General features: G+C 38.0%; 2 protein-coding genes across 2 annotated transcripts; both read left to right on the top strand.

The window, feature by feature from the left end:
* Positions 1-375: 375 nt before the first annotated feature.
* Positions 376-1,640, top strand: LOC143563017 (SKP1-interacting partner 15-like). Its single transcript, XM_077050664.1, has one exon. The coding sequence runs from the start codon at positions 384-386 to the stop codon at positions 1,485-1,487; it is 1,104 nt and encodes a 367-aa protein (XP_076906779.1). The 5' UTR covers positions 376-383; the 3' UTR covers positions 1,488-1,640.
* Positions 1,641-13,180: 11,540 nt separating this feature from the next.
* Positions 13,181-17,417, top strand: LOC143563019 (serine/threonine-protein kinase STY46-like). The gene is made up of 9 exons (XM_077050666.1): positions 13,181-13,361; positions 13,638-13,725; positions 14,289-14,403; positions 14,601-14,759; positions 15,337-15,464; positions 15,541-15,648; positions 16,862-17,058; positions 17,203-17,285; positions 17,373-17,417. The coding sequence occupies exons 1-9, from the start codon at positions 13,181-13,183 to the stop codon at positions 17,415-17,417; spliced, it is 1,104 nt and encodes a 367-aa protein (XP_076906781.1).
* The last annotated feature ends 8,633 nt before the right edge of the window (positions 17,418-26,050 follow it).

Genomic DNA, 26,050 nt, shown 5'->3' with positions numbered 1-26,050 from the left:
CTTTTTAGAATAATTTAGCCCCCCCCCCCCCCTATACAATATACATAATAATTAATAACACACACCAATTAAAAAAATAATAATAAATAATAACATTTTATAACAAGTACCTTTAATTGGAAAGGGGGAAGCGGCCCATGTCTAAACTCTAGACTCCAAACTCTTACCCAGTCTACACACTTCTTTATGTGTAGCGTATCAATCGAAGAAGTAAACTCTAAAAAAACAATAACAATAATAATAATAATATTCAACTCCACCACCACCGTCTCCGCCTCCGTCTCCATCTCTAATCCTCACACAATTACAATGATGATCTAACAATATAATAAATCTCATCTCACCCCCACTTCAATCCGATTCAAACCCTCTAATTCATTCCAATGGAAAACATATTCTCACACCTTCCACAAGACATCATCCACCAGATCTTCTCACGACTCTCACTCCGTCAAGTCATAATATGCAAATCAGTCTCCAAAACCCTCAACGCCGCCTTATCATCACCGGCCTTCACCCAACTCCTCGCCGCCACCTCACCCTTCCCACTCCTAGCTCTCCGCCCACCCCACCGCCACCACCACCACCACCACCTCTCGCCCTCGCCTCTCCTCCACTTATTCGATCCAGCCGCCAACAAATGGCTTCAGTTATCTTTATCTTTCTTACCTTATCCTTCTGCCCACCCCATCGCCGCCGCCGGCGGGTTACTTTACCTCTGGGCCGACTCTCCGGCGTCCGATTCAAACAAATCGTTAGTTGTTACAAACCCGTTGACTTTAGAACACAAAACCCTACCTCAACTCGGCTCTGCGTGGTCCAGACACGGCTCGGTGTTAACCGATTCGGTTAACAGCCGAGTTATTGTGTTAAATGAGCTCGCGGCGTTGTATTACTCGAATTCAAACAACGCGTGGCTCAAGTTCTCGTCGAATTTGCCTTCAAAGCCGAGAAGTCCGATTCTGATCAATAAGTCGATAATCGCGTTGTGCGATGTGGGATCGCCGTGGCGGAGTCAATGGAAGCTTTTTATTTGTTCGCTAAAGAGCCTCCAGACGTCGCAACCGTGGAATACTTTGGAGAAACATGAGTGGGGGGATGTGTTTGATATTCTTAAACGGCCGCGGTTGTTGAAGGGGTTTGGGGATGTGGTTTTGATGATTGGCGGGTTGAAATCGTCGTTTTCGCTTAATGCGTCGTGTTCGACGATTTTGATATTGAAGTTGGATTTGGGGACTTTGGAGTGGGGTGAAGCGGGGAGAATGCCGTTGGAGATGTTTAGGATTTTTCAGGAGTCGAGTAAGTTTAAGGTGTTTGGAGGCGGGAATCGCGTGTGTTTTTCGGGGAAGAGGATTGGGCGGTTGGCGTTGTGGGAGTCGGGTGAGAATGGGAAGGAAGAGTGGAGGTGGATTGATGGGGTTCCTGGGAATGGGGACGGGTTGTATCGCGGGTTCTTGTTTGATGCTCGGTTGGATGCGTCGCCTTGATGAAGGTCTTGTTTTTGTTTTTGATTTATGTTATAATTGTTCATGTTTGATTTGGTAATTTGGTTATTTGTTATTTGGTTTTTATGAAATGTTATGTCTTTTTGGTGCATAAATTGATCAAACATGCCGTTTATTAAGAGTGATTATTTTCGATTGATATTGTATGATAAGGGTGTTATAGGAAGGAACACTTAAGATAATTTTACATGTTTTGTTGATAGGTAATAATTAGTATTCTTCTTCTTGGATGTGTGTTTTTAATTGATTGTTATGACTTGAAAAATTAAACTGAGATTAGTTACTTAGAAGCCACATCATGTAGGGATAGTTTACTACACCGCATTGGTTTAAAAAAATTCGAATGAGGCGTGCTTAGGCACCAGGCACACTCAAGGAGATATTGCTTCTGACTGTGAGGCAGCAGCCGTACCTGAGATGCCGTTTGCTTGAGGTGACTGTCGTGTACATGTGCAGTTTTTATGTATAGGAGATGGTACATGTAGTGTTCATTTCAGAACTCCTAAATAATTTAAAAAACTAAGTCCTTTAAGAACGAACCAATTTTTGTAGATTTTTCAGATGTCAGTATTATTTGAAGGTAGTTTTGTCCGTTATTATATGTAATTTTATGATTACAATTATGAAAACATATTCAAGCGAACGCCTTTAGCTTAAACTTGCCTTGAGTAGCTCAGGATGAACTTATAAAAAAGTCAACTAGCTTAGCGAGTCTCGAATGTTTGTATGAGTTTTTTTACCAAGCTAACTGTGAGCGAGTTACTGTCTTAGATTTCAGGCAGTGGTGAGTGGTCTGTACTTGCTACCAACCAGTTTCCCTAAAAACAGAAATCAAGGAATCTTTAGGCAGCAGCAAATATTATGTTCTTTTGGCAGCAAACTAAGCTTGATTGTATTCGTGTGGGTACAAAAGTCACGGGGTCATATTTTTACCTTGAACGCCTCCAATGTCTGAATTTGAATCATATCTAATATGGGAAATTTTGAAACACCAAATAATAAATACAAAGTAATAAACATCGTTTCCTTTATTTTAAATAATCTCAACTATGTTCTATTGGCAAATAACAATTCCAACTTAACACTTGGTTGGTGGCGGTCCCAACTAAAGGGGTATTTGTTTTCAACGGTCCGAAACTGACGGAATGTTAAATCCGTTAGTTAGATGCTTATGCGGCATGTCTAGTTATCAAAAATTGCTATTATTATTTCATGAAAGAGAGAACCCTTGTTGAAACTTTTAAAGAATATAGAGTATAAACAAATTAGAGCATTCAAGATAACAAATCTTTATATCTTCAGAATCAGTGAATCAGTATAACTTCCCTGTAACTCCTTATATTTGGGATATTGATGTGCTCTTCATACTCGTTCTTTATGTTCTTCATCTCCTTGTATTTTTTTTGTTATTCCAATTGTAATAGTTCTGTGATTTACGGTTGTATTTCTGATTTATTTAAAGTGTTTTTATTTTTCGAATATTCGAATGGCCTCCTTCGCTATTAACCAAATTGGTTACTTAAAACCGTGGAAAAGTTGGCAAGAACTTGTTGAGAAGTGGTCCAAGTCCTCGAAAGTCTTGAGAAGATGTTAAAACGATCAAATCCAAATCCAAACAAAGCTTACACCGGATACAATGTTACTAATCCTTTAGTTGATTACATACCCTTGCCTAAGATAGATGAGCTTAATTGGTGTTGAGTCAGCGGTTCAGGCTCCTAAGGTTTACCAACCAAGAGTTGAAAATGAATTTTTCAAAAGTTAAAAACTAACAAAATGAAAAGCCTAATCTTAAATCCGAACATGAACCAATAAGTTTATGACCAAAAACTACAGTACCAAAGGAGTGGAAACATCAAACCAAGTTGTGAAGAAGACAAAAATAAAAGTGGCTTGGATTACAAGGATCAACCCACAAAGGGCAAAAAAAAAATAGTCCAAATAAATTATACAATTTTGATATGTGCTCACACTCTGCACAATTCTAAGCAATCATAGAAGTGTTGAAGCATGTAACTGTGAACCGTAAAGTGGAACTTCTCTAAGGGCTTTAAGCAAAAGGGCCTATGTTTCCTTTAGGATAGTGTTGCCACAACGGATATAACACACACAAAAAAATGGCGGTTTAAGAGTATGATCCTATCGAAGCTTCCTAACCTGCTAAGAATCAAAGAAAACACAACCGTTAGTCTCACCGTAGGAGGGGGTCTCTTACAATCAACCTCCGGCGTGAAAATCAGTGATATGTTACGAGATATAGTAGGATTATATAGAGAGAGTTTAGAGAGAATATGATAAATAAGAATGAGAAAATACCTTTGGTGAAATGTTCAATTTATAAGCAGTTTAGAAGCTTCTCCGGGGAAGCTGAAGTTTCTTAAGTAGAAAATATCAGCTCTCTTTTCAGCTAGAGTAGACTGGGCAGGTGTCATTTCCGTGTAACCTGCACTCAACTTTATTTTGTCTTGTAACTACTTTTACTTTATGACAGGTGTCAGCTTTTGAACAGTGATGACTTAGTCAACTTAGGAGACTTAGTGTTAAGTTTTCCCATCTGGAAGCTTGTGCTTTCTCCTCTTTAGTTCATAAGCTTTCATGCTTGTAAGCTGTTTTTCTATTATTAAGCTTGTAGATGGGTAAGGGTACCACGTCATCAGATAGCAAAACAAGACAAATTGTTTAAGCGTGTAACTAATCCAAAATCTAATGGCGAGGAAGGTTGTTATGAAGTAAGTTATGTTAAAGAGCTCAGAAACTAATCCTTGAGCATACCATAGCTTTGTGGCAAGAACTTTAATATTCTTTTTACAAGGTGTTGGTACAACAAAGATAAGACCAATGATAGTGAATGGACTGGTTAGGCTAACAAGCTTCAAGGGTTCAAGTTAACCTAACGCAGGTCGTGGTGCCCTCTACGTTTGCAAAACGTAGAAGGAGGTTCATTAGTTTGTTGTTGATTGTTATAGTTCACCGAATATCAAGAACCGTGATGTTTGGAATCAGTTTTAGGATGATGTTCTTGGTGAAGCTATGGAGTTGTTTAAGTAAGAAATAAGCTAAGAGCATATTTCTCAAGGAATAAGAGAATATCAGGGAGTATGTCTTAACTCCAGATCTTGGTGTGTTCTTGTTTATGGCTAAGTTCTCATTATATAGAAGGAGAGACTGAGCCTTTTGTCCAGTGTACAAACTAATTGACCTCCAGTTTGCTTAGAGGGTTGACCTTTGTGGGCGAGAAGCTTTGGACCGTTGGTCCATGATTAAAATAATAATACTTTATCTGAGCATGTCCCTTACTCAGAGGGAACAGTGATTTGATCAGTGAGTTTACATCGTACTGTAGCACGTGGGTACTGTTCACGTACTTGTTTACATAAATTTGGGCGGGAAACGAAGCCTTTAACCTTTTAACATTTTTAGCGTTAATGTGTTCCAGCCATTTTATTATTTCCTTGGGCTACCCCCGTCATCAGCCCCCCAAGTCAGAGGTGTTTGAAAGGTAAGCTCAATGGCTTCTGACTTTTGCACACATTTTGTTTATTGCTTAAAGGCTTCAAGGCTTGTAAGCTTCGAGGCTTTGTTCAGTTTTGGTTGTTTTTATTGCCCATAGAACATTTTCATAGGAATCCCTGTGATTTCCTTGTTTAGCCTTAATTGGCTTATTATGGATGCTATTAGTTATGGCCTTGCAATGGCCTTTGTTTATGGACTGTGATGTTTATGTATCTGTGTTTTGGTTGCTTGTCTTGTTAGTTTGATGTGATTTTAGCTAACTTTCCTTAAGAAGTTTTAGTGCTGCAGTCACTTTAGCTTCAAGGCTTCATTAGGTAAAAAGCACATGTTGACTATCCTTTGTATCACTACTTAGTGTATGTTTTTGTTTCGTAAACTTTTTCAAAGCTTAAGGAACGAATTGATGTAGGCTGTTCAGACCCATCTATGAGACAAGTTTTTAGTTGACAAAATTTTCTAAGTCTCATGGAGTTGGATTGATATAGGAACTCACCCCTTATATAGGTCCATTTAACCCTTGAACCTATTGAGCGATGTGGCCTGGGAGCTCATCCCCTTACATGGCCCTTGCCATGGAGTTTCTTGCTAGGTTCTCAACCTGATTATAGGATAGTAAAGACAAGTTATCACAAAAACTTTATCATTCATTCAAGAGGTTGATGTTCACAAAAAGGAGAATTATACATCTCTTGAAATACATATTAAGACTTTGACTAGGCATGGAAACTTTTAAGGGTTTTGCCGTTCCATTGTCTTGGAAGCTTTTTGCCTTCTATGTCGGCCAGCTTGTAGGATCCCAGCTAGGACAAGCTTTTCAACCTCTTGGCATGCTGCCAAGCTTCATTCTGGAGCCAAGCTCTGTTTCTTTTGGACAACAGGCTTGACATCAGGTGGTATTTTTAGCTCATGTTCTGCAATGCTTCGAGGGATGCCGGTCATGTCTTCCGGGTACCAAGCAAAGACATCATTGTAGCATATCAACAGCTTCTCAAGGTGTGAGAGTGTTTCTTTAGAAAGGCTCGTGTTTACCCGTACCTTTTGTTCAGGATACTTTGGGTTTATGATCAAGCTTTGTTCTTCGCTTTCACTTTTTGAACTTTCCCCTTCAACCGTGTAAACCTCTTGGGTAGGTTGAAGGGTTGCAATTCCCCTGTCAGTTGGGAACTTCACAGCACCTTGACCAACTGAGACAACCATGTTGAACGCACACTGTCCTGGCCTTCCTATGATCACATCATAGTTGGAAGGTATGTTGATAACCACAAAAGTGAGTGGTTTGGTTTTCTTCATCTTGCCTTCGCTAAAACAGGCATCAATGGTTAGTTGGCCTAAAGGCTTCAAGGGTACATCGGCGATACCTTTTATAGAAGACCCGGAGGGTTGAAGCCTTGAACGCTCTTCTTTGCTTAGTTGATTGAAGAACCTTTCATACATGATCTCTATGGCCGCCCCTGTGTCGATGTAGGCTTTGCTTGTTTTGAGTGTTCCCACGTCTGCTTCTACCACCAAGGGGTTTGAGAGTAAGTTACCTTGAGGTGGTCGGAAGCAGACACATTGAAGCTCCCAAGCTTCCAAGCGTTGTCGTTTATGGGAGACACCATCGTCTATATTCACTTCTTTGCTTTTTCTTTCAGCCATCTTGTCTTTGACCCCTTTTACCAAATGAGCCAATTCTCCAGACTTGACAGCTTCCTCAATTCTTCTCTTGAGTTGAAAGCAATCGTTCGTGTGGTGACCTTTTTCTTAATGAAACTCACAGAACTGGGTGGAGCTTTCGTTTTTCTTGCTCTTGGGCAAGGGTCGAGGAGGTCGGAAGTTGTGTTTCACCTCTTCGATGGCAAGGACCTCCTAAGGTGTTTTGGTTAAGGCTGTGAAGTTCACAGTCTTTTCCTGCTTGAAGGGTTCCGACCTTCAGGCCTTCGTTGATCTGAGCTTCTCGAGTATTTGTCATAGGGGTTGTAGTTCCCTTTCTTTCGGTTGGGGCTGTTGCCTCGCCAACTAGGAGCTCTTTTTCTTTGTTCTTTGAAATCAACGGCCTCTTCGCCTCGGATATGAGCTTCAGCTCGTTTAAGAGCTTCTTCAAGGGTTTTAGGTAGGCACTTGTTAAAGTCACTCGTGAGGTACTTGGAGGTGATGGCGTTCATGAAGCCTGCCACCCTCATTTTTTCGTCAGCCCCCACATATTGTAACCCTTATTTTTTGTACCTTTCGATAAAGTCTCGAAGGCTTTCATCATCTTTTTGTTTTATCTGGAAAATGACCGTGGCATCCTTGACATATCTCCTTTGTTGTGAGAAGTGGGCCAAGAATCCCTTGCTCAGATCATCGAAGCTTCGAACGCTTTGAGCAGGAAGGTCATTGAACCATATCCTGGCTGATCCGACTAATGTTTGCTTGAACATCAAGCAACATTCAGCGTGGGACCATTTTTCGATTCTGGCTGCCCCAGTGAAGACCTGGAGGTGGTCTTCGGGATCCTCGGTCCCATCATTTGTTTTTATATGGGGTGGCATCTTGATCTTTGCTTGGGAGTCATAATCGGAAATTTGTTGGGAGAAACAAGAAAAGTTGTCGGGCTTGTAAGGTTTCGCAAGGTCTTCATCTACTCTTGTATTATGACTCGTTGTTCCTTGGTGAGTACCCAGTGCTTGATTGATGAGCTGGGTCCAAGGAAAGTGTGTCATCATTTGAGCCATCATTTGAGGCATGAGGTTGAAGCCTTGAAGGCTTTCAGGGGTTGCTGCTGCTTGGCTTGTTCCCATAGGGGCGCTCATTGCAACACTTCGAGCCAAGGGCAAGACCGACATGGCCTACTCCCATGTAGTGGCTGTGGGAGGAGCACTTAAAACTGGTGACTGCCATATTTGGTCGAGAGTGGTCTCGTGTCCAATGGGTTGTGAAGTGAACAAAGGGAAAGCCGTTGGGCTTGATCTCCCACAGGTGTACAGAGACGGGTTAAAGGGTTGACAGGTTACAATTGGACCAGCTTCTAAACAAGAAGCAACAGGTCGTGAGCTGGTTAAAGGAGAAGGCGGACGTCCAAGTGACAGTGAGGGTTCTTCGTCGTCATACTCCAGCCTTAGTCTTATCCCCTTTTCTCTTTCTTGGCTCACGTGTCGGTTAAGAAGATGTCTTAGTTGCAAAAAATGCCGTGATACACCTTCCATCGTCAAGTCGACACGTTCCGGGGTGTTCGTGACTCCTGCATGAGGAGAAGGAACCCCAGATCGTGAATGAGTCGGAGTTCAAAAAGGTGAAAACTCGAGGAACAAGGGTTCCGTCGAGGTTCCTCCCGGAGTGGAGAAAATCGAGGTTATCGCCGGAGTTTCTTGACCGGCGCTTAGTGTCGGTGTTCTTGACACTTGGTTAACTTCTTCGAGTGATTCACCTTCTGTCATGGTGATGGAGCTACACTACTGGTCTTTAAAATAAAGTAAGCGACGTAGCCCCACGGTGGGCGCCAACTTGTTGCTACAACAAAGATAAGACCAATGATAGTGAATGGACTGGTTAGGCTAACAAGCTTCAAGGGTTCAAGTTAACCTAACGCAGGTCGTGGTGTCCTTCTACGTTTGCAAAACGTAGAAGGAGGTTCATTAGTTTGTTGTTGATTGTTATAGTTCACCGAAGATCAAGAACCGTGATGTTTGGAATCGGTTTTAGGATGATGTTCTTGGTGAAGCTATGGAGTTGTTTAAGTAAGAAATAAGCTAAGAGCATATTTCTCAAGGAAGAAGAGAATATCAGGGAGTATGTCTTAACTCCAGATCTTGGTGTGTTCTTGTTTATGGCTAAGTTCTCATTATATAGAAGGAGAGACTGAGCCTTTTGTCCAGTGTACAAACTAATTGACCTCCAGTTCGCTTAGAGGGTTGACCTTTGTGGGCGAGAAGCTTTGGACCATTGGTCCATGATTAAAATAATAATACTTTATTTGAGCATGTCCTTTGCTCAGAGGGAACAGTGATTTGATCAGTGAGTTGACATCGTACTGTAGCACGTGAGTACTGTTCACGTACTTGTTTACATAAATTTGGGCGGGAAACGAAGCCTTTAACCTTTTAACCTTTTTAGCGTTAATGTGTTCCAGCCATTTTATTATTTCCTTGGGCTACCCCCGTCATCACAAGGCATTGCATTATTGCAAACTCGATTTTTAATTCAAACTTAATATTTAAGTTTGAAACTCATTTTATCAACTTGTTTTCTTTAACCCGAACTAATCTTTTTTAAGTAATGATGTCTTGCTCAAAGTTGAGAGAAGATGGAATATATATGCTTTGGATATATATGAAAGATATGTCCACCTCACAGTCGGAGTGACATGTTTCTCTTTTCCAATGCATCCATAGAAAAACGTCTTTGTGGCACAGAAATTTAGCATATTGCATATGATAACCTCAAATTAATTAACAAAATTGATAAATATGAAATAAATGGAGTATTCTTAAAAGGATAAGTGCACTGTTTGCATAAAGATTAAACAATATCATGAGTTATTTAGGCCTAACCCATTGCACTTATCTGAGCCGTTTGTATAATAAGTCTACAAAAGAAGAGGTATTACTTGGTTATTGTTGTGATTATTTCAGGTTCATGTGAGTTTTCTTCTATAACCCTCATAACCAAGAACGAAAAGATGGTGAAACCACTAATCATACATCAAGAGACTCATCTACTGATCTACAATGTTACCTCATGAAATTAAGGTACTCAAACCAGTTGGTCAAAGTGTTTGTTAATTAACGTGTTACACGAGCAGTTGTGAATTATCAATGATTAGAGGAAATATAATTAGACAATGATGTATGTGCTTACAACAATTAACAATTACAATTGGCACAAAATTCTTCATAAAAAAACAAATTATTTTGTGGTTTATATTTAAAATATAGCTAACGTTATATGCTCCAAAGATTCTTTCACAACTAAGGTTAGTTTACTGAAATAAAAACCCAATCTACATAACGACATATAGATATAGATCGGTTTGGAATGGATTACCCGACAAAAACTTTTCTTTTGTGAATTCAAAAGTAATAAAATAATTAAATAGATTTTTTTTTTAAAATGTAATGCCACTTTACCTTTATCGAAGAAAGTGATATAATAAACATTGTTTTATGGAAAAATGGACAACGTTGAGCCACATGAATTAGTTTATTTTATATTTTGTTTTTCTGATATTTTAAATGTTGTATGCATATAAGTCTTCTTAAAATAAATATATATTAAATAATATGCAAAAAACTATTGCATATTTGAATAAATAAAATTATTGTAAATTTTGTAACAAGTTTTCCCAGTGTTGTCGGGAGATTCCTACGATTGATTTCTGGATCAGTCAATGAGTCAAGTTATTGTGCGTGCACGTCAATCAAAACCTGCCCAACTTGCAATTGTTAACATGGGTACAAAACATACTATATAAATGGTTTGAATGTCTTCATTGAATTACATTTTACAGCATCAAAAGAATATATTGAAAACTAATTTATTTTTCATGAGAATATAGAGCATGGAAGTATATCACAATGAATGATTATTTAGTGCTCTCTTCCTTTTTTTTAGAACGAGCAATACACACTTCTTAATCCACACCACCTAAATACATAAATAGTGTTTCAACCTTCACCACTTGTTTGGGAAGAATTCACCAATATCGTTGGGTCAAAGGTATCTTGACAAGTATTTGGTAAATGGAATTGTATGTATGGTAGTTTGCTCTGGTGACAAGTGATACAAATTAATGTTATATGCTAAGGACTCTTCTCTCTATCATCATTCGTTGTAGCTAGGATTGTGGACGATTATATGGTCGTTAATCTGTTGAGTTCCATACTGCCGACCACACTGCTTACTTTCGTCATTGCCAACTATGCATCTTCGTATCATGGTGTTGATGACAGTTGCCTATCTGGTCATTGTATTAATCGCTTATGTAACACATACATCCAAAATTTGAAGGTTATGAAAAATGTGTCATATAGTATATTTGTAGTCTATAGAACGTAGAGATCCAGATTTGGATCACGTGTACTTACCATGGAGATCTAGTTGTTAGCTATGGCTTTTAACCAAACATGGCAAGTCATTGATCAGACCACATGGTTTGATTATCCATTATTGTATCTAGATACGTAAGGTCATTGTACACTACTAGTTGATTGTTTAGGACTAAGCACGAGTAATTCCATACGTTTTTTTAATATGATGTAATTGGATTGGTCGGTGTGTAGGTGTTGCAAGATTGAGGTTACGAGTTTAATTTGAGGCGTGCCGGTCCCCCCCACACAGTCTTTAATTTGTCCTTTTTTATGTTTTAATTTTAAATTTAAAAGTTAATTATTTTTTCTTGTTTTAATTTTATATATTCTTTTTAGTTAATCGTCGCATATTACTTAAATTTATCTTAACTGTTTTAATAATTAATTATGAAATGGCTTTTCCCTTCTATTATTAAACTAAGATTCAATAAAAAAATAAATGAATCGTAAACTTTCTAGGCGTGCTACAACTATATTTTTAGAATTTCCATTTCGGTTACTAGTGAGTGTACTAAAATCAATCAAATTCCTATCAGTTTCATAAAAGATGGTTACGTATATATATTTGCCCGACAGTGCAATAGTGCAACAATGATCGATAAAAATATAATTACACTACATAATAGAAATTGTAAAGAATGATATATATTTATAAAATTCACAGGTGGCTTGGCGGGCGGCTCTTGCTCGGTACCAACGTTCGTCGCATAAGAAAAGAGGAATATCCCGGTGATCTCGAACTTATGTCCGTCTTGTGGTCTAGTGGAGGAGTTGGTTGATTGTATTTTCATCTTGTGTGACTTGGCACAATCCTTATGAAGTGTTTTATCTATTTGATGTAAAATTCTAGATCTTATTCTCTATATTCAGCTTTTGAAACTTATTGAATGTTCGCAAGTTCTTGAGGCTGCCTAAGGAGAAGGCAAAGATGTTTCATGCTATTTGTCTTATAACTAGGGCTGGGAATTTATACACGAGACACGAATACACGACACGTACCTACACGGCTTTAACATTTAACAGATAAGGCCTTAACATGTTTCATGTACTAAACAGGTAGACACGAAATTACCTGTTAATTTTCGTGTCTAAACAGGTATAATATTTGTTAGATACCTGTTAATACTTGGTTATTTTTAATATATATATATATATATATAGTTATATTATATCCCTAACCCTAAATTCATCCAATTCATTCTTACAAGTTACAAACCACAGTCGTCGCCTCTCAATCTCTCAACATTTATCCACTGTCGCCAGCCATCCTCCCGTCATCAGCCTTCTTCCAGTCACCGGCCATATCTCTCTCCGGCCATTCTTACGCTGGCCATTCTTACATACCACAACCGCCGCCTCTCATCATCCATCCCACCGTCGTCGGCCATAATCTCGTCGCGGGGCACAGTTATCGTGTACTATCGTGTATACCAGGTAGTAACAAGTTCGTGTTTGGGTGGGTACAGATACACGATAAGTTTTCGTGTCGTGTACAGGTATACACATTTCGTGTTCGTGTCTTATCGTGTACGGATACACACGATATACCAGCCCTACTTATAACGACTTGATGTTTGTGGAAAAAAAGGAACAATGTTGTGCATTGTGGGAAGACAGTGCAACTCTCAGGGCTAGTGGAGAAATTAAAGGTGCTAGGCTACATTTGGATTAAGAATAGAGAAGCCTTACATGGAAAGATTGACGTCGGTTTGAAGTTTAACTTGTTTTGTGATGGTTTGTTTTGTATGGTTTCTTGTTTGTTGGTGTTTTGATGATTGGTGCTTGTATTATTCCTAGCGGCTCGCTAATTCTTAAATATTTTTATTGGTCGTTAAAAAAAAATCACATGTGACAAGTAATAAAAAATCTCGGTGAAATAGTGAAATGTCGATAAGATATGTAGTTGTAAAAGAGGCCGTGCCTATTATATTTACGGTAAATAAACAACCCATAGTACCAAACCCATAACCGTCAATACTCTCACTCACGCCGATGTAACCGTAACGTTTTACCGTCAAATAATATTATTATATTGATATATATATGTAGTTATTAATTAAGCGGTTGTGCATTTGAAGATATTATATATACGTACATAGATAACACGATTAGATTATGGATTTGGTTGAAGGAGTCGGTGAGAGTTCATCGCCGCCGCGGAGTTTCGGAAGCTTTACCGGTAATGAAGTGGTGGATGATGTATTTAATCGCTTACCGGAGATTGCAACGAAGATGCTGCTAACTGTCCTGAGTTTCGTCAGCAGCTGGAAGCTCACTTCAGTCGGTTTCCGGCTAGGTATATAAGTTTGTTACGGATTTTCTATCAATTTGTTAATGTTTTAAACTATTTATAATTTATTACACTCCGCACGTGTTTACGGATTACGATTGATTTAGGTTGAAGTTGATTTTGTATAGGAGAATTTATTTTGGTTTTCGACTATTGGAATCAAATTCAGTGATAATTTGTTTATGTTATGATATTATGTTAATGGAGAATGTGTTTGTATTCCATTGCAAGTTAATGATGTGAAAGGTGTGGTAGTATGTTGATCAATTCATATTAATTTAGGAAATAGTGTGATAGTATGTTGCAAAGTAATGCTGTTAATTGTTCCGAGTTTTGCGAGCAGTTGGAAGCTCACTGCAGTCGGTTTCCGGCTAGTTACGGATTTTGTATTGATTGGTTGATAGCGCATGTGTTTTCGTAGCACGGTTTAGGTTGAAGCTGACTTAGAAGGATAATGTGCTGTGAAAGGTTTTATGTTTGCATGATTGGAATCAAATTCGGTAGTAATGAATGTGTGTTTGTATTCACTTTCACTGTTTTTGAATTGAATTTTGAATCTGTTTAGGTAGGGGGGGGGTGGATAGATTAGTGATGTGAAAGGTGTGGTAATATGTTGATAAATTCATATGAATTTAGGAAATAGTGTTAATCTAGATTCCAGATGATAGAAGATCAAATTTGATGTGCAAATTAATGGTTAAGGAATGCTGTTCACTACTTTTGGTGGTGGGGTTTCAAACTTTCAACAGTAGCCTATTATTGCATAAGTGAAATTGTGTTTTCCCCAAAATTGGATAGATAATCAATGATATGTTCATGTTAAGTATGCTTTTACTTCATGATTTGTGCTTATTTGAGATTTATGAATTATGATGCATGTTGGGGCTATATGTATTAAATTACTCAAATTAGTTAACACTCTTAATGCATCAGTTATGCATTGGATGTGAACTTGGATAGAGCTGAAGATGTGCTTCTTCATCAGAAGCTACTTGTGCTTGCAAGAGATCCTGAGAATCGATTAGTTTTTCATGTTCGCCTTTTGGAGGTAATGATTCTAACTTTTTAAATTAAAGTTTCACAATGCACTATGAATGTTATATTCCTCATTTGTCTTACCAAAAAGAAAAGTAAAAGTGTAGAGTATTCTGTCTGTAATTTTCTTGTTAGTTGTGTTTTAGCATGAATACTGTTTGTTTTATCTTCTACCATTTCTAAGCTTGGCCCTAAATTTGTGCTTTGTAGAACTTTTGGACTAGAGGTGATGATGGTGATCAACAAGAATTAACAGAGGTGGGTTTTGAGCCTTGTTTTAAACTTGAGGACCTAAATCTGGAGGTCAGAGAAGGTTGTATTGATAAGGATATAGAGAATCTTGAAGGAGAATCTTCTAGAAGGTACTGTGTATGAAAGTTTTAGTGTATGCATTCCTCTTACTGTTCACTAATAGTGTTGTTCTTTTATTATGTCATCTTCACTTAAGGGTTTTTTTTACGCCCTGGTTGTGGTGTGCGCATATAATGTATTTATGTGTGGGCCCTTGGGTGGGCAAAAGTGAAATTGCACTAATTTTAACGTTATTTTACTATTTTTGTGAAAATAACGTTAAAAGTGGCGGAAGGTTAATCAGGCATCATGTGGTGGCGTTGATGGCCGAAAGACAAAGGTACATGCACCAATCAGCCGGTTAGCTAGGCCAACTCCCTACTCAGGATATAAATGTGCATATAAAAAATCTAATATAGTTTCTAAAATCTATCATCTGGAAGATCATAATGAATGGATTCTTTAACATTTGGATATACCAAAAGGAATGAACCTACATGAGCGCATGGAAACTTGAATCGCCTTTGCTACATGTCTTGGAGTTTAGAATATGCTTGTTAGTTCTATGATAGTATGATGTAAATAAACTCCCAAGTTCTCAATAGCATTATTACTTTTGAGGGTGAAAAGGGTAGAAATTGTTATGTTCTTGTAGGGTTCATGGTCTGGTTCTTCACATTTCAAATCAGCTGTTGAGAAAGAAGCTGATCATGTAGATGCAGAGATAGATAGAAGATTACTAAAGATTGGGGAAAGAGTTGCATCGGGATCTTGTGGAGATTTGTAATCGATAATATTTTCTAGTTACAGTTTTTGTTAGTATCTTGATCTAACTTACTATTAATATGCTATTGGATAGATTTCGTGGAGAGTACTTGGGTCAGGATGTTGCTATCAAGATTCTTAGATCTGAACATTTAAATCAAACATTGGAGGATGAATTTTCTCATGAAGTAGCCATGCTCAGGTAGTGTCCTTACTATAACTGAGGTTACATGTTATGACTTTAGTGGCTGTAATTGAATTTACCTTCACAACTCAAGTATATAATATATTTTTACATATATACCACGTGGTTTTAACAATTCCACCATAGAGATAGCAGTTGTCATAAGCTGATTCTTTTTCATATGAGGCATTAGTGTAAACGAGCCGAGTTGAGCCCCAGCCTGCTCAAGCTCGGCTCGTTTCAAGCTCTTATGTCTAAATTTCAGAGCTTAGTTAATAATTTTTTAGGATTCAACTTGCCTCATTAATTTTTTATTATATATTCAATTATTTTATTTACAAAATAATGTGTGTGTGTATGTACGGGAGCATGATTATTTCAGAACTTTCAAAAAATTTAAGAACTTTAAAAACTCTTCAACAACAAATCATTTTGTATATTTATTTTATATGCATTTAGTATTATTTGAGGGTAGTTTTGCTATTTATTATATGTAATTTTATGATATCATATATCTAAATTGGTTATAACACATACGTAAATTGGTTATTACACATATGTAAACTTGTGATTACATATATGTTGTGAAGGTAAATTCAATTATAAATGTTAAAACCACCTTTATATATAATAAATATATAAATAAAATGATTGGTTGTTAGAAATTCTTGAAGTTCTGGATAGATCCAAACCCTACGCGCGCGTGTATGTGTATGCATATATAGTTTTGTGTGCCATTCCAAAAAAAGTTTAATTTATATGTATATAACAAAATATAAATTATTTTGTTTTTATTTTCACAATTGTATTTTTGATAATATTTGTTATGTAATTATATATATGTATAAATATCAGGCTCGTTTAGGCTCGCGAGCCTAGTCAAGCCTGGTGTACGAAGCTCGCGCTGATTAAACGAGCTCCAATTTAGGCATGAGCTTGGGATTTGAGCTTTTAGCTAAGCCAATTTTGGGCACCTCACAAACAACTAGGCTTATTAACGCCCCTACATGTGTGTCTTTGCAAGGAGGTTAAACACAATAATATTGTTCGATTTATTGGTGCATGCACAAAACAACCTCCTTTGTGCATAATAACAGGTAAAAACTTCTTCAACTCTCTTTTGCTTCCATTAAATTTATTTACTTTTTGGATTGTTTTATACTTTTATTGCCTGGATAGTTGCAAATTCCTTGCTAATGCTTGATGCAGTCAGTATTGATGTTCTTTGAAGATATATAAAAACTTGTGGTGCAGAATACATGACTGGAGGGAGTCTTTATGAGTATCTTCATAAAAACCATGACACATTGATGCTTCCTGAGTTAGTTAAGTTTGCTATAGATGTCTGCAAAGGAATGGATTACTTGCACAAAAGCAACATAATATCGGGATCTAAAAACTGCAAATTTGCTCATGGACAGCCAAAATGTAAGTGTTACATTATTCATTTCTTAGAAATATTTTAAAGGATGCACTTAGCTTCTTTCACCTTGTTAAGTATTATTATTATTATTATTATTATTATTATTATTATTATTTTGTTTTCATAAATATCTTAGGTTGTAAAGGTAGCTGATTTCGGGGTGGCTCGGTTTCTGGGTCAAGAGGGTGTTATGACTGCTGAGACTGGAACATACAGATGGATGGCTCCCGAGGTTTGTAAATTCTTTAGTTCCCCATTCTATGAACCGTCGTTTTTTAGATTTTATTTTGTTGTTTGTATACGTTCTTTCTGTTTGCAGGTTATAAATCATCAACTATATGATCAAAAGGCTGATGTTTTCTGAAGAGGTATGCACCCGCCTTAACATCGAGCGGGGCGGGTCAACCCACAAGATATAGACAAGAGGCTTGAAATCAAGATGTCATGAAGGCACAAAGCCAAAACCTATGCGCATGACGCATATCACATATGCTCACGCATCACATATGCTCACGCATATCACATATGCTCACGCATCAAATGCTCACGCACCATATATGCTCACGCATATCATATCTGCGCGTGGCGCATATCACATATGCTCACGCATGAAACATCTGCGCGTGAGAATAAAGAGAAGACCTCGCGCATTCTCAGGATAGGCGCATATCACACATGCACATAATCAACCTCGTCCTTATCCAAATCAGGATAAGGACAACCCTGATTGTCCTCATCAGACAACCTTCCAGAAGGTATTCTTTAAGGAATAAAGAATATGCTGATGTTGACAGCTGCCAATGAAAGGTGGACAACTCAGCAAAATCCATGTGCTACCACGTGATTGCACATGGGTCAGGTGAAATACCTTGGTCAGAGAATAATCAATGAAAAAGCACCAGGTGTCCTAAGGACACGTGGCGCGAAGCAATAGGAGGAGGCCAAAAAGGCCCTAATGGGATCTGCGCCCAATCATTGGAAACCCTAACACTATAAATACCACACCACCTCCACAAGGGGAGGCAAGCAAGAAAATACATTCTAAATCCTTACTCACTCTCAGATTATTATCTTCTCCTACGATCTCTTATTCTCACACCGAAGGGTTACCCCAAAGAGGACCCCTCTGTCCCTTTCTGAGGGGTAAGTTCACGGTGCTGCTCGTTTTGTAGGTGGAAGAATTCATAATCCGGAGAACCATCGGTGATATAGAATACTCATACCCGAGGAAAGTTGATCGTCTACCAGTGAGTCGATCCACGTTTCTTCATTTTCAGTTTTGCTATTGTGTTGTGGGAGCTTGTGGGGCGCTAACCTGGGCGCGAGAGCCCCTCCGCTCGCGCCCCCAGGCGCTAACCCCACACCACCGGGGCGCGAACCGGGGCGCGAACGGGGCGCGAGCGCTAGCCCCCAGGCAGGCGTGAGTGTGGTCGCGGGAGAAGAGAGAGAAAAAGCTGGTGTGGATGCCCAAAAGAGCCGTTGAGCTCGGAATTAATAAAAAAAAAACCTTAAAAACCTCTATATAATACCCCAAATTACTCCCATTTCAACCATATCAAAACACAATTTCACCTTACAAACTCCTATATAATATCCCAAACTCCTATATAATACCCAAAAATGTCTGGAAATTGGTACCCAAACCTAGATTCAGATTATATTGACGACGATTTATGGTCGTCACCAGACCAACCGATGTTTTATTCGGGGCCGCAAGAAACATCCGGCTTTCAACCATCCAACATACAACCGTCTCCTAACTTTGTTGTTCCAGAGACACAAGAATCACACGGTGATGCTACGGGAGCAAGAAGACGCGTCCACCGGAAAAAACAACTTGCAACGGACGGGCCGGGACCGGCTTCGACTCCGAAGATAATACGTTTTTTTAATGTGTGTTTTTTTAAATAATTTATGAGTTTTTTTAATAATACGTTTTTTTAATACATTTATAAAAAAATCCGCTGGAGCCCCTCCACACCAGGGCCAGGGGCTCCAACACCCCCCTTATCCAGTTTCTCTCTCTGCCACACGTCATAATATTATTGGCTGGAGCCCCCACTGGAGCCCCCATTAGAGCCCCCCACACCCCTTAGCCTTACAGTTAAATAAAATAACCTTTGAAAAATAGTTTATTTTGTTATTGTACTTGTATTATATTCCAATCATTTGTTAATAAAAAAGGCCTACATTTTTCGACACTTTCTTCTTTAGTAGGAAAATAGGACCAGCTATGGTTGGGAAATGAGGGACAACCTTTATAGTATAGTGGTCAAAGTTTCTTTACCACCTGTATTAAGCCCAAAAGGTCTATTGATTAAATATATAGCACCTAGGTCTACATGGCACACATATTTGCCGGTTGACACGAACACGACTAGTTTATCTATCAAACTATTTTTGTATATTAAGGGCATCGGTTGTGGAAGTGAAAAACGTTGCGTCATGTAGACATGTTATGATTAATTAATGTTTAAATCAATTAACCAGATAAAAATTAGAAAAGAAAAGATCAATATGTGATGGGCTCTTTGACCAAACTCTCCACCCAAGTGCGTTGTTGGAAAAAACCAATGTTTTCAGACCCGGTCCGGGCGTCGACCCTGACGTCTTACCGGGTCAAAGGTAGGACCGACCCAGGAGGGCGGACCGGTGTTTGACCCGGATGACGTCATAAATAATTTAAATATTATATATATTTATATATATAATTCATATACATATAAAAATTAATAACAACAAAAATAATAATAATAACAAACTTTAATGTTTATTTATGTTTCATACATTGTTTTTTGAATATATATGATATATATTTGATCAATAAAGACATCAATGAAGCTTGGTTGGTTGGCTCATGGGTAATTATTAAAGCTTCTATCTAGGAAATGACCCAAGTTCGAATCCCACCATACACATTTCATTTTAGATTTAATAAAAAATGGGTTTTACCGGTCGACCCGCCGGGTCACCGGATCCGGGCCAACCGCCACCCGCCAAACCCGGCCGGGTTTTTCGAAAACGGGTCAAATGCCTCACCCGGCCCGGTTCTGAGACCGGGTCCCGGTCCGACCGGCCGGGCCGTGTCGGGTTTCAAAACAGTGGAAAAAACGCTTGAAGTCAAAACTGAAGGAAAGCACCCAACTCATGGGGTGGGGGCGTTTAAGGCGCGCAAAAAGGGGTTGGCTAACACCCCACAACGGATGCCTTAATACCAATGTTTTCAAACTCGGCCCAGGCGTCGACCCGGACGCCTTACCGGGTCAAAGGTCGGACCGACCCGGGAGGGCGGACCGGTGTTTGACCCGGATGATGTCATAAATAATTTATATATATATATATATATATATATATATTTATATATATAATTCATATACATATAAAAATTAATAATAACAAAAAATAATAATAATAACAAACTTTAATGTTTATTTATGTTTCATACATTGTTTTTTGAATATATATGATATATATTTTATTAATAAAGACATCAATTAAGCTCGATTGATAAAGCTTCTACCTAGGAAATGATCCAAGTTCGAATCCCACCATGCACATTTCATTTTAGATTTAATAAAAATGGGTTTTACCGGTCGACCCGCCGGGTCACCGGGTCTGGGCCGACCGCCATCCGCCAAACCCGGCCGGGTTTTTGAAAACGGGTCAAATACCTCACCCGACCCGGTTATGAGACCGGGTCCCGGTCAGACCGGTCCGACCGGCCGGGCCGGGTTTCAAAACAGTGCTTAATACTCTAAAATTGCAAATAGGAAAAAAAAAAGTGTGATGCCTATTTCCCAACTTATAAATTTTGTAGCAAAAATGGAACCAATGTAAGTTTAAGTTAATAACATAAAACACGATTTAAAAATGATGGGGGGTACCAGCTAAATCTGAAGCCAACTTGTTTAATACTCTATTTAACATATAACCAGAATATGTTGGCCATTGAACAAAAATATATTATCCAACAAAAGTATAAAAAACATCAATAATATCAAGTTAGGGGTTATCCAATATCAAAAACTACACACTCCAAATCATATAATACATGTGTACAGTCATTCAAAAATAATAAATTATTTTATGGTTTTTTCATCCTTAGAAACAAGTTTAATCACTATTCACCTTAATTGTACCAATCGGTTCATACAATAATAATCCAAAAAACAAAATAATTATTCGTTCTTAATCTATATCAATAAAAAAATATTTTTATGTAAATATTGTAACTCATTATTTATGATTGTGGTTTGGTTGACAGGACTCGGGCGAAACACCGAATGGCAAGTAGGCATGTTGTACATATCAAAATTTACTTCTACGAGCATCTGTTAACTTTCCTCGTTCTAGGCATCTTGGTCATCCTTTCACCTTTTTAATCACTAGCGCGTGACATTGCTCATATGAAGAGATTGGATATTAGGGGTGTACATATGTGATGAAGAAGAGAAGCAGTGTGAATAAATAGATATAAAGTTGTCTAAAAGTGGATGGGTGCTCAAGTCATACATATCTGATTGATATTGTGTTTCTAAGTAACAAATAGACTTTCATAAATTTATTTTCAAATTTCTTTTTATTTGTGCGTTTTTGTAGATGTTTTGTTCTTTATAAAATGCGAAGTTTGTAACTGAGTAGGTGGAATCAAGATATCCTAAAACTGTGAGTTAATGATACATAATTGTTAAATAGTTGTGTTTTATAATACTTATATAACTATTAAAATAAACTAATAAATCATTTTTTAGGGATGCTTTATGTTTTGACCATCGCACGATGTTTTCCTTCATAAGATCTAAGCATTTGTTTTTAGAATCTAATTACCTGCTATTCTTTTTTCCTTAGAACATGAGGGATTTTTAAGGAATATATGAAACTATGTCCTGCTTTTGTTATACCCTCATTTGGAAGAAAAGAAGAAATTAAAAGATTCTCTTCAACAAAATACACAAATAAATTGTTTAAATTCGATGCATATACTTCAGTTAGGCTGAGGGGTGTGGGGGGCTTTAATGGGTGCTCCAACCAATAATATTATGACGTGTGGCAGAGAGAGAAACTGGATAAGAGGGGTGTTGGAGCCTCCGTTGGAGCCCCTGGCCCTGGTGTGGAGGGGCTCCAGCGAATTTTTATTTTTATTTTTTTATAAATATATTCAAACAACGTATTATTAAAAAAACTCATAAATTATTAAAAAAAACACACATTAATAAAAAAACACATTAATATCTAAAAATAAAATAAAAATTAAAGTACTAAAAAAAACATTATTCTTATTCTTCGGCTTGGTCTTCTTCGATCAACCTCTTTCGGATGCGTTCATTTTGCTTTTCCATTAGCATTTGATCGACCGGATTTAAGTTACTGAAGTCTCTAGTAAGAAAGTCCAAATCTCTCATTCGACTTTTTTCCATTTTGTCATTAGAGACCACCTCCATGGTTTTGTTGAATTTATTGAGGGATTCAACAAGATTGGCGATGTTTACGGCTTCCCCCTCAGCCGGTTTTTTCCCCTTGGCGTCCCTTCCCAATGGCCGCCTCCTCGGCGGTGAAGACGTTTCCTCCTCCGCAATGTTTAGGTCGAATCCAACGCGGCAATCCGACCCGGTTGAAGTGCTATACGCTCCAGACGAACTAGTTTTAGTCCGTTTCGCCCTTACTTCCGCATCAAAGTCCGGCGCCACCAGCTCAACCCACTTGGAACACCTTTTCAACCTCTCCCACAACAATAAATCGTCCCACGTCTTCACCATCCCATAACTCCGCAAACACTCCTGCTTCCACTCTTCGACCGTGAAATTGTAAACCGCCAAATCATCACTGCCACTTGGTCTCATACGACCGCTGTTCCTGTTGAAAAGATTAGTAAACAAGCCGACAAATTTTCTGATTTCGGACCACCGACCCGAAATCATATCGGCGTTCCGCTCTGTACTCCCAACGAGCATGCAGAACGTCTCCCTAACCTTTGTCCAAAAAATCTTGCTCTTTTGGTAGTCGGCTGCAAAATGAATAAATAAATTAGATTTCCATTTAACTTTTTTATTTAACTTTTTTATTAAAAATCATTTTTAAAAACGTTAAAACAATTACCGCAACGCCGATCCTCAGAAATGACTATCCAAGCCCGACACAAGGCTTCCTTCTCATCCGATGACCACGGAGTGGCTTTCCGTTTCGTCCTCGGAGTCGAAGCCGGTCCCGACCCGTCCGTTGCAACTTGTTTTTTCCGGTGGACGCGTCTTTTTGGTCCTGTAGCTTCACCGTGTGATTCTTGTGTCTCCGGAACAACAAAGTTAAGAGACGGTTGTGTGTTGGATGGTTGAAAGCCGGATGATTCTTGCGGCTCCGAATAAAACATCGGTTGGTGCGGTGACGACCATAAATCATCGTCAAGATAATCTGAATCAAGGTTTGGGTACCAATTTCCAGCCATTTTTTTAAAAAAAGTTGAGAAGATGAATTGATTTTGGGTGAAGGTTTGAAGTTTTGGTATAAAAATGGGTGAAATGGGGTATAATTATATAGGAAAAATAATTTTTTTTTGGGTTTGTTCGGCTCCCAACGGTCAAAAAATCTTCAAATCCCGTGCAGCCCTCTCTCTTCTCCCGCTAACCGGCTCACGCCTGCATTGTTTTTCGCGTTAACGCCCCGTTAGTGCCCCCGCTAGCGCCTGGTGGTGTGGTGTTAGCGCCTGGGGGCGCGAGCGGAGGGGCTCTAGCGCCCCCGTTGAAGCCCCACACCCCTCAGTCTTAAAAGAGTCATGTCTTTAACAGTACATTTTAGGGAGGGGGGAAATTCCTTAAATAGCCCTTTCGAAGAGAGAGAAACACAAAAATAGCTCGTGAGATTTCGTTTTCCAAAAATAGCCCTCGAAATTCAATTTCCATGTGATATTGGGATTTTCCCGGTGAGTTTTCGTGAACCAATCAAAATCTGTCATGCGTCAAGCATTCCCACCTACCACACAAGTTTTCATCCCAAATCCGTTTTAAACGTTATTTTTCACATCAAATTTAATCTGATAAAAACCAACTTTAACGTGATGTTTCAACATGTTTCCGTCTCCAACATGAGTTTTCAAAATTATGGCTTTTTAAGTTTTTTTGAAATTCATCTCCAAAGATGAATTTCAAATGAATTTCGTCTTTTTAAAATAAATCATATTCATCATCTTCTTCATCAAACTCCCACAATTTCCTCCGCCACTTAATGCTACCGGACACCACCACCACAACCACCCACCAACACCATATTGATACTCTCAAACCAAATCCTCATCACCAACCAAACCCATGTCCCGCAACCCGACACTACCGCACCCAACGTCGGCTCCTCACCACTGCACCCAAACATCAATGCCACATATATGCAATTATTGGTCGGAAATAAGAACCACTATTTCAAACTCGCGATGTCGATGCCGCCATCTCCGGTGGTTACACAATTATCCTCTCTTTCTTTCGGAACTTATTTTATGAACAAAAGATTAAATTATCCTCAAAAACATCTTTGAACATCTTTGAAGATGGTTTTGTATAACAAATCCAACTTTGACTACTGATTTGCTCATAAAATCAACGTATTCTGAAAAAGGGTTAGATGGATGCGGTCCACATAAAGTATTTCTCCTCAAACCTCGTATTGACAGTTGACTATAATCAAAATTCGTCTCCGGAGTTGAAATCATTTGAAATTCATCTTTGGAGATGAATTTTAAAAAAAACTCAAAAATCAACTTTTTTGAAAACTCACGTTGGCGACGGAAACAGGTTGAAACATCACGTTAAAGTTGGTTTTTATCAAATTAGATTTGATGTGAAAAGTAACGTTTAAGACGGATTTAGGATGAAAACTTGCGTAGTAGGTGAGAATGCTTGACACATGGCAGATTTTGATTGGTCCACGAAAACTCACGGGGAAAATCCCAATGTCACGTGGAAGTTGGATTTCGAGGGCTATTTTTGAAAAAAGAAATCTCACGGGCTATTTTGTGTTTCTCTCTCTTTAAAAGGGCTATTTAGGGAATTTTCCCTACATTTTATGATTATAATTGGACTTCACACAAAATAATTATAAACTTCAAACCTATTTTAAGACATGAGGGTGACAAGATTGGGAGGCTATTATTGATTGTTTTGATGACTGTGAGACAAAATTTGTTAATAACTCTGAATAATGCACCGTTAAATGACGTTGTAATTGTTTATTTTATTTTATTTTATTTTATTTTATTATTTTTAAGAAAGAGCATACCAACTTTATATGTAATGGTAAGTATCTTCATGTTATGTGTATTACACGCACTATTTACTTGGTTGTACGAGATTGATTGAAATCACAAAATGTAACAGTTGAGTGTATCTACAACACAGATATCACACATTCACTAATTAACTAGGCACGGCACCTTTGATTTTTTGTTACAAGGAAAAAAATCAAGTCAATTATTCCACTTATGATATGTTAAAAGAGCTGTAAAATTTGATAACCTTTTGGCCTATTTGAAATTATATATGTGGATCACAAAAAATGAAAACAATGATTTATTAAATGATGTGTCCTGATGTGTTTGGTTTGTGCAAGATAGTTTGTGGAGTTACTAAAAAATCTTTGAACGTACAACTATAAAGGTTATGGGTCCTAGCATGTCAATTCTTTTATGATGTTATGGATATTGATATTGATATTGATTTACATAATGTGATGAAAGAAGAAAACACAATTCATCCATAGACAAAATATGATCAGGCAAAAGGTTTGATAAATGTTGGGGAGATAAAGATAAAAAAGTATTTTTTTTCATTCTTTTGTCCATAGGCAAATATGTTCAAACCTAAGATTATCGAATATAACTTTAAAAAAACTTTTATTTTGAATAGAAATGTGATACAAAGAAAAATAACTAAATGAGATGGTTGATGACATGGTTAACCAAGTCAAGTTTGAATTCGTTAAAAAAAAGAAGGAAAAAGAAAATTCAAGTTTGAGTTG

The sequence above is a fragment of the Bidens hawaiensis genome, unplaced genomic scaffold (genome assembly GCF_021521415.1).
Source record: "Bidens hawaiensis isolate Kalapana, Puna unplaced genomic scaffold, B.hawaiensis_p1.1 tig00021193_1, whole genome shotgun sequence".
NCBI lineage: Eukaryota > Viridiplantae > Streptophyta > Magnoliopsida > Asterales > Asteraceae > Bidens > Bidens hawaiensis.
Note: the sequence above shows the minus strand (reverse complement) of the source record. Positions and strands in the feature narration are given on the sequence as shown.

Coding starts and splice junctions, on each gene's coding strand:
- LOC143563017 (XM_077050664.1), top strand. CDS start 384: ATGGAAAACATATTCTCACACCTTCCACAAGACATCATCCACCAGATC.
- LOC143563019 (XM_077050666.1), top strand. CDS start 13,181: ATGGATTTGGTTGAAGGAGTCGGTGAGAGTTCATCGCCGCCGCGGAGT. Junction 14,404..14,600: donor TTCATGTTCGCCTTTTGGAG/GTAATGATTCTA, acceptor TGTGCTTTGTAG/AACTTTTGGACTAGAGGTGA. Junction 17,059..17,202: donor TGCTCATGGACAGCCAAAAT/GTAAGTGTTACA, acceptor TTGTAAAGGTAG/CTGATTTCGGGGTGGCTCGG.